At 45.4% G+C, this 16,041-nt stretch overlaps 1 protein-coding gene across 4 annotated transcripts in view; it reads right to left on the bottom strand.

Moving 5' to 3' along the window:
- LOC114585355 (opioid-binding protein/cell adhesion molecule) overlaps window positions 1–16,041 on the bottom strand; it is a 722,009-nt gene that overhangs the window by 74,256 nt on the left and 631,712 nt on the right. For all 4 annotated transcript variants that reach the window (XM_028707918.2, XM_028707919.2, XM_028707917.2 and 1 more), the window contains one exon: window positions 7,024–7,152. In XM_028707918.2, coding sequence (XP_028563751.1) covers window positions 7,024–7,152 — 129 coding nt within the window. The remainder of the gene's footprint in view (window positions 1–7,023; window positions 7,153–16,041) is intronic.

Raw genomic sequence — 16,041 nt, 5'->3', positions numbered from 1 at the left:
ATGATGGTGCCCAGAAGTGGACACAGTATCCCAAGTGTGGCCTGACCAAGGCAAAATGAAGCAATACTGTTATGTCCCTTGAGCTGGACACTATACTTCTGTTGATGCAGCCTAGAATAGCATGAACTTTTTTTGCTGCTGCTGCATCACACTTTTGACTCATGTTAAGCTTGTAATCTTTAAAAACCCCTAGATCCTTTCCACATGTACCAAAGGCAATCCAGGTGCCTCCAATCTTGCATTGGTGCAGATGGTTATTCCTACCTAAGTGCAGAACCTGACATATGTCTCTTTTGAAATTCATTTTGTTAGTTTGGGCCCAGTTCTCCAATCAGTTCAGGTCATCTTGAATCCCGATTCTGTCTTCTTTGGCATTAGCTACCCCTCCCAGTTTGGTGTCATTTGCAAATCTGATGAGCTTCCTATCAATTCCACCACCCAAGCCTTCTATAAAGGTGTTGAACAACGATGGTCCGAGAACAGAAGCCTGGTGACTCCGGGTTGGAAGCTGAGCCACAATGTATCAGATTACTCTCCCTCCCCCAAATATTTATGGTATTTTTCTTTTCTTCTTCTCAAACCTCAAGAACAGGGTTGGGGAACCTCAGGTTGGGGGTCCAAATGTGGCTGTACAGTCCTGTCTCTCTGGCCCTCAGGAATCTCCCTAGGCCACCCCCCTTATAAACCTTGCTTCACATCCTTCTTTGACTGGTTTTGCCTGGCTAAATGTGAGCTCTGAAGATTGCCCAGAAAGGAACAAGACCCTCAGGCTGAATGTGTAAGATGCAAGATGGTGACCAAACTGCCAACACAGTTTTTGCTGCTACTGCCACTTGTGGCAGCAGTGAAACAAACACGTATCTGCAGAAGCACTATCTTGTCTGCACTCACTTAGCAGTTTATTCTGTTTTCATGCCTTTTCCCTAATAATTTTTGTGTTATACTTGAGCTGTCACACAATACAAAATGTGGAACTATAGCAGAATACAGGGTAATTTTATCAGGCATTTCCATATTATTTGCAATTTTTTCCCCTGGAAGCAGAGAACTCACAGAAATGAGCACTAAACTCGCACTCTGTTCTACTATAGTTCCAGAAGCGGCTTTTGTGTTGTGTGGAAGCTCAAATGTAAAGTTGAACTTAACAGGGAAAAATCCTGAAAACAGAATAAACTGCTCTGTGAGTGCAGCCTTTCTCTGCCCATCAATCAGGTGAATAACTCTGAGAGGCCACGGTGGGGTAAGTAGGCCAATGACCTGACTTTGATCTCTGATTATTTTCTAAAATCCTTTAGTAAGTCTCAATATCATGATTTGGGTAATTTAGATTCAAATCATTTTATCCCAATAACTTAAAATCCCAACAGTCATACTTTTGAAAAGGGTGTATTAAGAGATATCACTGAAGCAGAAAAGAATACAAAAGGGTTTATCACAATTGTACTTTGAAAGAAAGATTAGTATTGGAGCAGCCAGGTAATAATCCCAATATTTTGTTAAAGCCTGCTGACTGACGGGCAGCCATAGTGATTTTGAAAGCCTTTTCCACATTAGCCCTGCTCTCAGTGTTAAAACCATTTTCACCAAAGGGAGAGGTGAGATCATGTTCATGTTCATCAAGGTCTGAAAGTGCATATAAACATGTATGTGTGGTCCAACATCACCGACAGAAATTCCACAGCCCTCATGTTCATATTAAGTCAAGCATCTTCCCAATGTTATTGTTACAATGCCTATTAATTGCGGGTGGTAGTCTTGAATGATGACTATAAAATTGTATTAAGGCATTTGGACATGATGCAAAATTCAGTTTGGAAATCTTGTAATCAGTAAATATATTGATGTGTTAAGACTGAAAGCAAGGTTGGGTAATATGACGCGGTTGGACTACAGTCCCTATCATACCTGACCACTGGCTGATGGGAGCTGGAATCCAACAACATTGAGAGGTCTGCAGGTTCTCCATCCTTGATTCAAAGGTGGATATATCTTTCCCTGGTTTTGGAAAAACCACTGCCTTGCCACAATTTTGTGTGTGGCTCTGGTTGGTGGACCTTGGACTTTAAGTGAAACAAAATTAGCTGTTGGTTTGCTACTGGCCTAAGTTGAAGGGGCTAGTTTTCATGTAGAAAGCCCTATGGAGCTTGGGACATCATCTTTCAATGTCTGATATACCTAATTGACACCTAATTATATACCTTATAGACACTGTGCTCTGTAGCTGTGGTCCTCCTGCAGGTACTATCTTTGGCCAGGGTGCTGTCTGACCTGTTTTCCTTTGTATAAGAACAAGCATGAAGGAGGCCTCCCAGCCTGTTCACAGGTCCTTATATGATCAGTGAAAACAGTTGGCAGTATTAACTGCTCCCAATCTTAACCTGATAACTGCCATTTGTCCAGATTTTAATTTGTCTGAATTAATTTTAAGATGCATTTTAATTAATTGATGCCTGTTTTTATGTATCATGTGTTATTCATATGATGTTAGCTGCTCTGAGCCCAGCTGCAGCTGGGGAGGGCGGGGTACAAATAATAATAATAATAATAATAATAATAATAATAATAATAATAGGTCCATTCTGCCCTTTGGAGCTACTCTTCAGCAGGCACCATCTATTTAAGACCTACTTAAGACCTTCCTTTTCCAACAAGCCTTTTAGGAAAAGATCTTTACCAGTCTGCATCTGCAGTGGAATTGCTTTTAAATGTTTTATCATTTGTGTGTAGATCCTGCAAGCCTGATGTCTGCTCAGGCCTGTTCTCCGGCTCCATATGGAATTCAAGAGGGTGCTGGGCAAGACTGTTTGATCTCATCACCATCCCATATGAAATGAGGGAGCATCCCACATCCTTTTCTGCAGCTGTGCATTGCAGAGAACGCGGTGGTAAGCAAAGAAACAGCCTTTTCAGGCAGCTTGTATGGCATTACTGATAGTTCCATGGGGGCAAGACATTGCTACTAGGGAAGGGAGAAATTCAATTTCAGTTTGTCTTTAAAAGCAAATATATCTCAGCCACAGTTTCTGATACAATACAAGAGTTGAAACGCATTTGTCATTCAAAAATTTGCTGTTCTCTGAATTTTGCAATACAGTTCTCCAGCCAAGTAATATGCAGGAAAGTGCATGTATGGGGGGGGGGGAATATGAGTTGGTGCAAACTACATGCAAACAACACATCAAGTTAATAAAAGTTGCTTTGCAAAAATGTGTATATTGGGCAGAATTGTATACAAACATGTGTATAGTTAGGAGAAGTGCGTGCCAGAATGCTGATGAATTTTCACGAGGACTTAAAAAAAATGATGTGGAAATGTGGAGAGGTTAGAAAAAATAGAAATGGAGTGAAAACGAAATGGACAGATCTGCCTGCCTCCGTTTGCTCCCCAGAATGACGATGGTGGCTAACCTCACAAGAAGGATCATTCACGTGTCAGGCATGAAAAATGCCTCTTCTGTTCCAATTACTGACAAAGGGTTAAATGTATCAAGTAGGATTATATACCAAGAAAAATTGAACCCAAACAAAGATTTCGAAAACACTGCAGCATTGCACAGGGGTGGGCGGGGAGAGCAAGGGGGTGAGGCAGGGGTGCCTTTGACCCAATTTGCAGAAGGCTAAGAGTCTCTAATCTTCAGTGTCTCTCCACAGAGTGCCTTGGGACAGAAGGAGCCAGAGACACAGACATGATGCATTGTTGTTGTTATAAAAGCGAGCTCCTCGCTTTGAGCATGTTTCCAAAGATAATCCATTTCTTTCTCTGGCTATCGAAGAAACAAGGAGCTCTTTCCCGAAAGCAGGTTTTTTCCTCTTCAAGGTAGCTGTCGCTTTTGTTTACTTAAGCACTTTTTATGCAAAGACTTTGTAAAGCTCCTTTGCAATCGTGACACTGAACAATAACCCTCGGAAGCTGGGAAAGTGCCGGAGCGAACCGTGACTTTCCATGCCTAAACAACATGCACTTTTTCTTCTTCTTTTTTAAAAAAGCAAGCTTCTGGCAAATGGCCAGAGCCATATCCACGGGTGTATGGATAGTGTAGTTATATAGTTTAGTCACTAGGTGGCACTGGACTTAAGTGTATCTGGATGGAGCCAGGAGTTTTTTGTTTGTGTTCTAGACTTGTTTAAAACAGACAATGGCTGCATGCACACCACAGTTTATTCCCCTTTTTTGCAGTGCTTCCCTAACTGTTAAACTCCACATTAAATTTGTGCTTTCACACAACACAGTTTGGGAAATTCAGCAGAATATAGCAAAAGCTCAGTGCTAATTTCTGTGTTACTTGCTTCCAGAATACAGTGGTACCTCGCGATGCGAACAGGATCCGTTCTGGAGCCCTGTTCGCATCCTGAACAGAACATAAGACGCGTCAGAGCGTCTGCGTGTGCGCGGGTTGTGTTTCACTGCTTCCTTGCATGCGCATGACGTCATTTTGACCGTTGCGCATGCGCAAGCAGTGAAACCCGGAAGTAATGCACTCCGTTACTTCTGGGTCGCCGCGGAGTGCAACCTGAAAATACTTATCCTGAAGCGCATTTATCCCGAGGTATGACGGTAATAATAATAATAATAACAACAACAATATGTAAATAACACTGAAATAAATAAAACATCAGGGCTGCTATCCTTTCCTCAAGTGATTTTGCTTAGCCGAAACTATGATGATGCCTCTTACAAGCTGGATGGAGGTGTGTGTGTCTGTGTTTGTTTGTTTGTTTGTTTGTTTGTTTGTTTGTTTGTTTTTGTTTGTTTGTGTGTGTGTGTGTGTGTGTGTGTGTGTGTGTGATATCAAAGACTGTGGGCATCCACGTAGCAGGAATGTATCCAATTGTACAAAGGCTTATTATTATTATTTATTTATTAAATAGTTAGTTAAATGTATATACTGCCCTTAATCAAAAGATCACAGGGTGCTTCACAAAATAAAATACAAGATAAAACACAGCTAATAATTAAACCAAAACAACCCCCTCCCTCTTACAGATGCATTTAAAAGGCTGTAGAATATTGATCTATTGATCAGACAAAGGCCTGGTTGGAGAGGAATGTTTTTGCCAGGTGCCTCATACATATACAATGAAGACGCCAGGCAAACCTCCCTGTGGAGAGCATTCCACAAACAGGGGGCCACTACAGAAAAGGCCCATTCTCATGTTGCCACCCTCCAGACCTCACGTGGAGGAGGCGCACAAAGAAGGGCCTCACAAAGGGTCTCACATATGTTGCTACAGTCACTTTCGCCACTTCTCTCTGGCATGCATCCCATCCAATAGGATTTGCACAACAGAATGTCACCCCTGAGTTGCAAAAGGTTCCACTATCCTGTGTTTGTCCTATCAGGTTTCCCCTGCCTTCCTCTCCAGATCTGCCTCATGACTCTCACAACCATGAGCCTAACCATGAGCCTTGAAGAGAAAATAAACCCCAAGGAGAGCTTCCATATTGCTTCAGAGCATCTTAAACACTGTCCTACACACAATGGTAACTGCACTAAGAATCCTGGAAACAGGCTTTGCAGTCCGCTGCCATTTTGTCACAAGGCACATCTATCCGGATGACTGTTTGGGGTAGCAAAGAAAGAAGATCTACCTGTTAGTGGCGGCAGTGGCCAGTTTGCATAACCCATGGGTAGGCAAACTAAGGCCCGGGGGCCAGATGTGGCCCAATCACCTTCTAAATCCAGCCCGCGGATGGTCCGGGAATCAGTGTGTTTTTACATGAGTAGAATGTGTCCTTTTATTTAAAATGCATCTCTGGGTTATTTGTGGGGCATAGGAATTCATTCTTCTTTTTTCAAAATATAGTCCGGCCCCCCACAAGGTCTGAGGGACAGTGGATCGGCCCCCTGCTGAAAAAGTTTGCTGACCCCCGGTGAACTGTTCATCGTACAGGCACAACTCACTTTCAGACCAAAGGAGAGCAAAACCATAGAGATGCTCATGTCACCAAAGGAAATTGCCAGTGGCTCTTGACTTTGCAGATACCACCTAATGCTTAACAGCCGAACCCTGGTTCCCTCTTTGTGACATGCATGCCAACACACCCGAGCCACAAAGTTCCCAGGAGAAAAATAAATTACACTGACACGGAATATTTGGTTTATGGGCTCATATAAGCCACAACTTTATTGGTTACCAGTGTGAGCGGTTCTGGCTTAGGCATTGGGGTGAATCCAGGCTATATCTTGACTCCTGCCTGTCTGCAGGGAGTCCCCGGAAGGGTAAACCACCAATAGGGGGTTCCCTATAACTTACATCAGATAGTGACAGCCCGAGGGGTCCCCGTAGGGGCTGTGACATGGCCCTAGCCCACGTCCAGGCTTCAGACAGTATTCACACCCTTAACAGGATACCCTTACTGAGGAAGGGCAGGCAAGGCAACAACCTCCCTTCCAACCAGACAAAGGCTTACTCAATGCCTAACTGTACAAAAGTTGTGACAATTTCTACTAGGTAGGCGAAAACCAAATGGTCAGTGCCAATTTGCCAAGTGGGAGAAAATCCTACCCAGCCCTAACAACATGGCAACCGACAACTTCCATAGCAAGGTCATATCAGAGTGAAGCATGAAAAGAGGGTGGGTGGGTAGGGAGATCTGACGAAAAAGCAAGGAAGAGGGAACTGGCTGGCCAGCCAGAAATTAAATGGTCCGCGGCCACACCCACCCTGGTCACAGATTGGCTGGAGCTGTCCCCGGCACAGATAACATGACTGGCTGTGAGGCGTGGGGAGGAGGGGTGAAGCAGCGTACCTCTCCCTTACTCCGGAAAACTGTTGAGGCTCGGCTGACTGGCTGCAACGCCGTACACCTGATAAAAGGTGGAAAGCACTCTATTCTAGAAAAAGGTCACCCACACTTGCACCCAGGCTGTTCACCAAAAACAGCACTTGTCAAGCCCTTTTGTTTTACTCTTGCCCTCCAACCCCTCACAACTCAACAGTGGTCCCTTTCACCACGTTCTGTATTCAGCCCTGGTTTCTCAGCTTGAAATTCCCCATCTCCAAATTTGGGCAAGACCTTACCTTTGCTGCCAGACAGGTGCTTCCATGTGACTGTTGGTTCTGGTCTCCCAAAAGCCAAGCACAAAAGGGTGACGCTGCTGCCTTCATTGACGGTGATGTCTGACGTGATGTTTATAATCTGTGGAGGAACTGCAAGAAGAAAATTGGAAAGGAATGAATACCTGTTTAAAAAGAATTCTGATGCTACTTATGGGTAAGCCCTTCCAATTCCAGGCTGAATTTGGGGAAATTAGACTATCTTGCCCTGTTCTGCCAAGGGCAGCTGCTTTTTTTTGGGGGGGGGGGGGGATTCAGGGGCAACAAGCACATTTATGGGTGAAGTCGACAGTCACAGAAGGAATTAGATGTAAAGCTACGAGATCATATTAATGCACAGCAAGAATAAAGCATAATGCTACCAACGAAGATCATTATTCGTTTGCCAATTTGATTGCTAAGAATTCATTCCTAGGCGTGACAGCAGCAGGAACCTCTGGTAGTTGTAGTTGGTTGACACATTGCACCATCCTGGGACCCTTCTCTCCCCCCTGGGTCTCTTTATATCCTCTGGGTTCCTCTCACAGTGCTTCCAGCTCTCATGTTCATAGTCTGTATCCTGCTGAGGAAGATAATTGGTGCATTACTCGTTCCCTTGTGAACCACACTTCAGAGGTCCCCAAGGGCCTCTCCTAAGGGTCAGAGGGATGAGCTATGAGACTGCAGGTGCAGCTGTAGTCTTGTGACCCTGCCTGTCAAAGTCAAAGCATTTGACTTAACCAACTGGGTTCAAGAAGGCAACCACTTGTCAGTCATAGGTCAGGAGCTTTCTCTTTTGCATTCCTGCAATAGTGCTGACCCTAGCAGAATATGATTAAAGCTTTCAGGACTCCAGCTTACCACTTTACAATATTATGCCAGAATAGCAAATGCACAGTACAGGCCTGTGCCCGGGCACCTTTGAGGGCATCCAAAAGGGCAATAACACAAAACAATTACAACTTCTGAGAACAGATTAAAAGCAATCATATAAAAACTTCTAAAAAAGCCACCACCTACTCTCATAGCAAATAATTTCACGATTGCCAGGAACAATTATTTGAGCTACCAGAAACCCAGTCAAACAGGAAGTCAAACAGGATTGTGTTTGGATTCTCCCTAAAGATTAATAGCACAGGAGACAAACATGCTTCGCTAGGGAGGGCATTCCACAAATGGGAGCCAATATGCAGGAGGCACTGTCATGACACACCAGCAACCAAGTAACTCCACAGTGGAAAGTCTAACTGGACCTTTGGGTGGAAACAAACTCAAAGTGTCTGATATCCAACATTCCCTCTGTATATAAGATTCCAACCCTCCCTCTGCCTATTTGATGTTGGCAATGAACACCAGAGGCCTGAAAATGTGCTGCAAAGAATTAGGAACATATGGATGTGTGATATTTTGGGGGCTTCTGCAATCCTCAGTCCATAGAACTGTGAACATTGCTTCTATCCACTCCAAGCTTACAGCTGGGGCTGAGCTTCTGGGGGGAACAGATTCCACCCCCAATCTAGACTCTATACAGATTCAGTAATACAGTTCTACAAAATAGCACACAGCTGTCAATGTGAATGTCTTCTAAAAGTTGAGTTCCTTTTCACCCTTTTCCTTTTACAGTATCCCCCCCACCCCAACCATACACCTTGCCTTTTGAGGGAAGGAATTAAAAGCATTTTAAAATATCTTGAAAGATTTGGGGGAGGAAAGGAAGGAAGGGGGAGAGAGACTTTAGCTTTCAATCTGTTAGTCTGCTCCTGGCAATATAGCGTGCAGCATATTTAAAGGACAGCTGATGCCTTGTGGAAAGCTGAAAAACAACCTATGGAGAGAAATGATTCAGCCCTTTTGAATCTACATTTCCCCTATATTTCTGTTCACTGGTTCTTTATTACAAAGGACACTGGCGCGAAAACATGTTCTTCAAGGATTCATCTGCGTCTCCGCTGTTTATTCCCCACCTGAATCATAATCTCTTGTTTGTGTCTTCACAGTTGGTTGCTATGGAAGTTATTATGTCCTTGGTATCTCACATTCACATCATGACGGCCGTAGAAAGGAATAAGAATCTTGTTGAAGGGGAAGGTGGGTTCCCCCTCCGGGCTGAAACCAAAGTCCATGGATAGAGCCGCATCGAGAACTCCGCACGACTGAACAAGTTTGAGGTGTATATTTAAATGAAGGAGATAATCCAGGATTACAAGTTCAGACATGGAAGATAAAGTCCAGCATCACCACAGGCAAGGTGAAGAGCAAGCCAGCTCTGATAGGGGACACAGACAAAAGCACTCGATAGCAGCCACCTCCTGGCGCGGAAGATTAGGGAGGGGATCTCAGGTGTGACCCTTTTTTAAGAGATGCAAGTTATTGGATTTCACCTTCGTACAGGAGTATCACAACTCCGCAGAGCAAGGGTAGCCAACATGCTTCCCTCCAGATGCCACAGGACTGTAATTCCCATCATCTTGTGCTGGTTGAGGCCACAACATCTGGAGGACACCACGTTAGGTACCCCGAGGGACAGGGGAGAAATTCACTCAGTTCACAGTGAAACAACCTAATTCACATGTCCTGAGCCAAGATGCAAACCAAAGGACAGTTGTCCTTCAAAATCCACAGAATGCCAAATTTTGTGATGCACTTCCCCTAGCAACTACAGCATGCCCCCCAATGCATACAGTGGTACCTCTGGTCAGTGGCGTAGCGTGGGGGGTGCAGGGGGGGGGCCGGCCGCACCGGGTGCAACATCTGGGGTTAGGGCAAATCCACGGGTTAGGGGGCGCAAATCCACAGGTTAGGGGGCGCAAATCCATGGGTTAGGGGGCGCAAATTACTTGCCTTGCCCCGGGTGCTGACAACCCACGCTACGCCGCTGCCTCTGGTTACGAATGCTTCTCGTTACAAACGCTTTGGGTTACGAACTCTGCTAACCCAGAAGTAGCTGCTCCTGGTTGCAAACTTTTGCCCCAGGAAATCGCATGCCAGAGGCGCGTGAGCAGCGGGAGACCCCATTAGCGGAAGCGTGCCTCAGGAAAAGAATGGACCTCCGGAATGAATTAAGTTCATAACCAGAGGTACCACTGTACATTAGTGAAAATAGTATCTGTTTTCTAAAAAGAGAGAGAAAAGTAAACAACCTCTCAATCCTCATGCAGACCTAATGGTCTGGTGCATGACTCAACAACTTTTTGCACTTAATTCTACTGCCTCTACTCAGAAGAGAGGAGAATAGATTCAGTGTACAATTCCAAATGAAGCCAGGATGCTAATTGGCTGTACATTGCATGCAAAGTTGGCTGTGTTGGTCCACAAGAACAAGAAAATATCAAAGTTCACAGTTAAGCAATGCATTTCTTGGAATCAGCCCAAGTAACACCAAAGTGTGGTCAGCTTTCAAGTCCTCCAGACCTCTTTGCTAGGGGAGATGTTACAGAAAACAGTTGGTGAGAGGAACAAGGAAATATATTAAACAAACACAGATGTGGGCACACAAACTAGGCTTGTGTTGTAGCCATGAGGTCTTTATGGAGAGTCAGGGCAACTGACTTTTGGGTTGGTGGGTGTGCGTCAGTAAACGAGGGGAATTAAGACTAAGAGAGGTGAGTGGGGGGTGCTTGTGTAATATCACTGTATACAAGTTGTACAAGTGTCAATAAAGTATTTCAATGTAGACAAAGTTCCAAGAAGGAGTTGTAGGCTGAGTTAGTCCCTCCCTTGTGCTATGTAAGCTGGGCTGGCCCAAGACATTTTGACATCTAAGATGGACCCCAAACTTGTGCTGCCCTCCCCGCCAGGGAAGAAGGGGTGAGGGAAGATCTACATCAGGAACAAAGAGGGAAAGACAGATTGGCATTGGGTTCTGCTACCCCAGTGAATCCTGCCAGCTGAGGCAGCAACCCCACCTTGCCTCATGGGTGGGCCGACCCTGTATATAGGAATGTAGGGATCAGGACTATGGCACAGAGAGTAGAAACCATAAACACTATCTTATGCAGACTCAGAGCACTGATTCTGGAATAAAGACACAATTAATGCTCCCCATGTCTAAGGAATTCAAGTATGGACTGCAAGACAGATCTGTCCAAAACTTAAACAAAACACACAGGTTCCTGAGAGAACAGCAGCAAAGAGACACATGACAGCCTTTAGTTTAAAAATCAGGGGTTGATTTTGGATGGTTTTCTAACTCAAAAGAGTCAAGGGAAGCCAAATGTTTTGTGCTTGTTTCCTCCATTAATTAAATCATGTTTCTTGTTTGGGTCAGTAGTAGCCGACATGCTTCTCTCTTGATGTTGGGGATGATGGGTCTTGGAGTCAAAGCAAGAAGCTGGACAGATGTCTGCTGGGGGTGCTCTAAGTCTGGGTTGCCTGCAGCAAAGAGGAAGCTGGACACAATGGTTCACTAGGCCCCCAGCAATTCTATGATGATGTATTGAATATTGCATCAGCCCCAGAATCAAAAAGGAAAGATGGTGGGTTAGATGCGTGCCCTTCTGTCACTATGATTTTGGTAGAAGATCTATGGGTGGTATGCAGCTAAATAAACCTGCTAGTAGAAGGAATTTTGGCTGCAGATGAAACTCCTCTCCCACCCCCAAATCATTAGGTAAAGGTAAAGGTTCCCCTGCCCGTACGGGCCAGTATTGACAGACTCTAGGGTTGTGCGCTCATCTCACTCTATAGGCCGTGAGCCAGCGCTGTCCACAGCGTGGCCAGCGTGACAAAGCTGCTCCGGCGAACCGGCACCAGAGCAGCAAACGAAACGCTGTTTACCTTCCCGCTAGAAAGCGGTACCTATTTGTCTACTTGCACTTAATTGTGCTTTCGAACTGCTAGGTGGGCAGGAGCTGGGACCGAATGACGGGAGCTCACCCCGCCACGGGGATTCGAACCGCCGACCATGCGATTGGCAAGTCCTAGGCGCTGAGGTTTTACCCACAGCGCCACCCACGTCCCTCCCCAAATCATTAGGTTACAGATAAAATTCAGCAATGGGAAACCTGACACCTGGGGCAGACTTCCTGACTTCTACCTGGCTGTTGGGAGCCTCCCCAGACCACAACCCACACCAGCCTTGCTTTGCACCCTCCTTCTTCGTACTGGCTAGCATGTGCTCTTGAACTCTGACAATGCTTCTCGCTTGCCTGGTGGACAAAGAGGGATGTGTAAGTGTTGAGTGCATGTGCATGTGGCCCCCAGAAGGTTGCTATGGAGGGAATGTGGCCCTCTAGATGGAAAAAGGTTCCCCAACCATTGTTTAAATCAAACGTCCCCGTCTGTGTCCCCAGCTTATCACAGGCACTCTGAAGATAACTTTTATATAGGCCTAAAGCATATAGTGGGATGCGGGTGGCGCTGTGGGTTAAACCACAGAGCCTAGGATTTGCCGATCAGAAGGTTGGCAGTTCGAATCCCCGTAATGGGGTGAGCTCCCGTTGCTCGGTCCCTGCTCCTGCCAACCTAGCAGTTCGAAAGCACATCAAAGTGCAAGTAGATAAATAGGTACCGCTCCGGCAGGAAGGTAAACAGCGTTTCCGTGCACTGCTCTGGTTCGCCAGAAGCTGCTTAGTCATGCTGGCCACATGACCCGGAAGCTGTACGCCGGCTCCCTCAGCCAATAAAGCAAGATGAGTGCCGCAACCCCACAGTCAGCCATGACTGGACCTAATGGTCAGGGGTCCCTTTACCTTTAACTTTAAAGCACATAGTAAGATCCCCCCCACTTACATTTGTTCTGGGTCCCCCCCCCAAAAAAAACCCCTCCTGAGTGGATCTGAGTGGGCAAGGAGGGGGCAAGGGAGCACATGGAGAAAAGAGAGGCAGGGGAAGTTCTAATATGCAAGCAGAGAAATTTACCCTAGCATATCTGTTAAGCTGGGTAGTGCCCAAGATCTGGCTCTTTACAGTGAGCAAAATAATAACGTAGAGACAAAGGCTCGGAAAAAATGCAAATCGCAGGCAACATCTTTGTATTGTGGCACATCAAGCTGTACCTGTGCTGATGGGCCGCAGCTCTTGAATTCCCCTTCTGAATGCCCCCACTTAGATAATACATTATATCATGTCATGTCAGATCAGATCCCATTCTATTTATGATTGCTTTTCTCCCCTATGTTGTATTTTGTGAAAGGAGATGATAGGGAATGAGAACAAATTATTGTGAATTGCAAGGATATAAATACACGCCATGATTCTAGTGACATCACAAACCACTCAAGCTGTGCTCCGGTGGTTTATAATGATTGTTTCCCGAGCATCTCTCAGCATGCGTATTCATAGCTTTGTTCGCAGCTTTCCCCATATTTAATGCACACGAGGTGCACGGGTTTCACACAGGGTTGCTCACAAAACTCTCATCTGAATCTCTGGCCCAAATTTGGGGGTTCTGAATGGCCTGGATCTGTTTGCTGATCAGCTCCAAAGGGTTAACAAATAGCTCTCTTTTTTCTATATTTATTATATTTAATTTTAATTCCCTGTGTTCAGACCACTACACATGTGCAATGTGGCACATCTCTTTAAAAAAAATCATTGCTAGTTACAGATATGCATGAGTGCATATGCACATGGATTAAATCAAAGAACAAAATCATGATCACATCAGCGCATGGTGTTTAAATCCATCTAATCATGATAACCTGCAGAGTGGAGTACAGGGAAGTGGGGTGGGGAGACAAAACCACAATGTCTTCTCACATTAGTTCAAGGCCTGGGAGGCTTGGGTTCAAATCCCCACCCAGCCATGAAACTCACTAGGTGACCTTCGCCAGTCTCTGCCTCTCAACCTAGCCCACCTCACAGGGTTGTTGTGAGGATAAAACAGGGAGAACCATTCATGTCACCTTGAGCTCCTTGGAGGAAAAGCAGGACACAAATGTAATAAATAAATAAATAAAATAATTAAGAAGAGAAGAAGAAGAGTTTGGATTTGATATCCCGCCTTTCACTCCCTTTAAGGAGTCTCAAAGCGGCTAACATTCTCCTTTCCCTTCCTCCCCCACAACAAACACTCTGTGAGGTGAGTGGGGCTGAGAGACTTCAGAGAAGTGTGACTGGCCCAAGGTCACCCAGCAGCTGCATGTGGAGGAGCGGAGACGCGAACCCGGTTCCCCAGATTACAAGACTACCGCTCTTAACCACTACACCACACTGGCTCTAAGTTGAGAAGGGAAGCAAAATATAGGCAGAGTTAACTTCACATTCCTACAGATACATTAAGATCTTAAATCGGTTTGTGTGGCTCCAGCAGGGGCCATCACCAAAGAGTCTTCCCTGCTGCTTACCCGATTTATTGCCTTTTGAGCACTAGGGGAAGAGAACTTTATACTTCATTAAGTTTTTTACATGCAGTTTTAATCTTCCTGACTGTTCTTTGCTGCTTTTATGTTAGCTTATCGTATTTACATGTTATTTTATTCATTGTGTGTGTGTGTGTGTAGGGGGGTGGATTATAAACTGCCCTGGAAATCATAGAACTGTAGAGTTGAAAGGGACCACGAGGATCATCTAGTCCAACCCCCTGTGATGCAGGAATCTTTTGCCCAGCATGGGGCTCAAACCCACAACCAAGATTGAGCGTCTCACGGTCTACCAACTGAGCTACCCCAGCTGTTGAACAAAACTGAAGGGTGAGCTAAAAATACTCCGAATAACAAACAGAGCCTTCAGCAGCGTGGAATAACAGGATGGAAGCTGAGATAATCACCACTGAAATAGTGCTGCTAGCAAGCATGGCCTCCTTACATTTCTCTGTGAAATGCTGGGGAAGGTACCAGGTGCTATTCCTGTGCTACAAGGTGAACATGCCACTCTTCCCCTCCCCTGCGGGAGTGCCAAAGCCCCCCCCCCACGCCCCTCTGAATCTGGACGTCCTGGTCCCATCCACAGTCCAGGCACATTGATGATGACCCAGTGCTAGGGGAGGGAGGGAAGAAATTGATGAAAACATGTATGGGTTGTTGCCTGGCAACCACCCATGCACATCCTCTTCCTTCTCCCACATAGTCCTCCTCTTCCCTAGAACAGGCCTCCCGCTGATTAGGAGGTGAGGAGAGGGAGAGGCGAGGCAAAGCAAGGCAAGGTGGAGGTGAGCCCTGAGTACCATCTGAGCATCTCTGTGTGTCAGCAACCCTTGCTCAGTAGGAGTTTGGCCTGCTGGGTCAGGAGAGATGGGCTGGAGAAGGAGCATCTGTCACAATGACACCTCCACATTCCACTTTGCTTTTCTGACGTTGCATTATTCATTATATAATATGGTTGATGGTTGGAACAGTTTTTTGTTTTTTTTTAAAGAAAGGCTTAAAGGCCACTTTCATTGAAAGCCCTGTGATTCCACTTTAAACATGACTTCCTCCAAAGGATTCTGGGAGTTGTAGTTTGTCAAGTGTGCTGAGAGGGATTAGGATAAGGCAGGCATAGGCAAACTCAGCCTTCCAGATGTTTTGGGACTACAATCCCCATCATCCCTGACCACGGGTCCTGTTAGCTAGGGATCATGAGAGTTGTAGTCCCAAAACATCGGGAGGGCCAAGTTTGCTTATGCCTGGGATAAGGTTACCAGATTTTTTTTCAATGAATCCAGGGACACTTTTCAACTTCAATGGATTTTGTATGGGGACTGATTTGTAAATCTGGGGGCTGTCCCCAGGAAACAGGGACGTCTGGTAATCTTAGATTAGGACACACACACAAATGCCCCATTCCCTTTGCTGAACTACATTTCCCAGAGTTCCCTGTGAAGAGAGGTTGACAATTAAACGACTCTGGGACTACACTTCTGGAAGCAGCTAAGTGTCTCCTAGCCCCTCTTAGCAGCCTGAAAAAAACTACAGATCCCATAACTCTTTGGGGGAAAGCCATAACAATCTAAAGTGATAACACTGTACTTTGAACATATGGTGTGAACATGATCAAAGTCTCAGATTCTTACTATGTGCTTTAGATCTGTACAAAAGGATGCCTGAGAAAAGCCAGGCCACAAGTTCGGATGCTTGCTTTATA

The sequence above is a fragment of the Podarcis muralis genome, chromosome 15 (genome assembly GCF_964188315.1).
Source record: "Podarcis muralis chromosome 15, rPodMur119.hap1.1, whole genome shotgun sequence".
NCBI classification, from domain to species: Eukaryota; Metazoa; Chordata; class Lepidosauria; order Squamata; family Lacertidae; genus Podarcis; species Podarcis muralis.
Note: the sequence above shows the minus strand (reverse complement) of the source record. Positions and strands in the feature narration are given on the sequence as shown.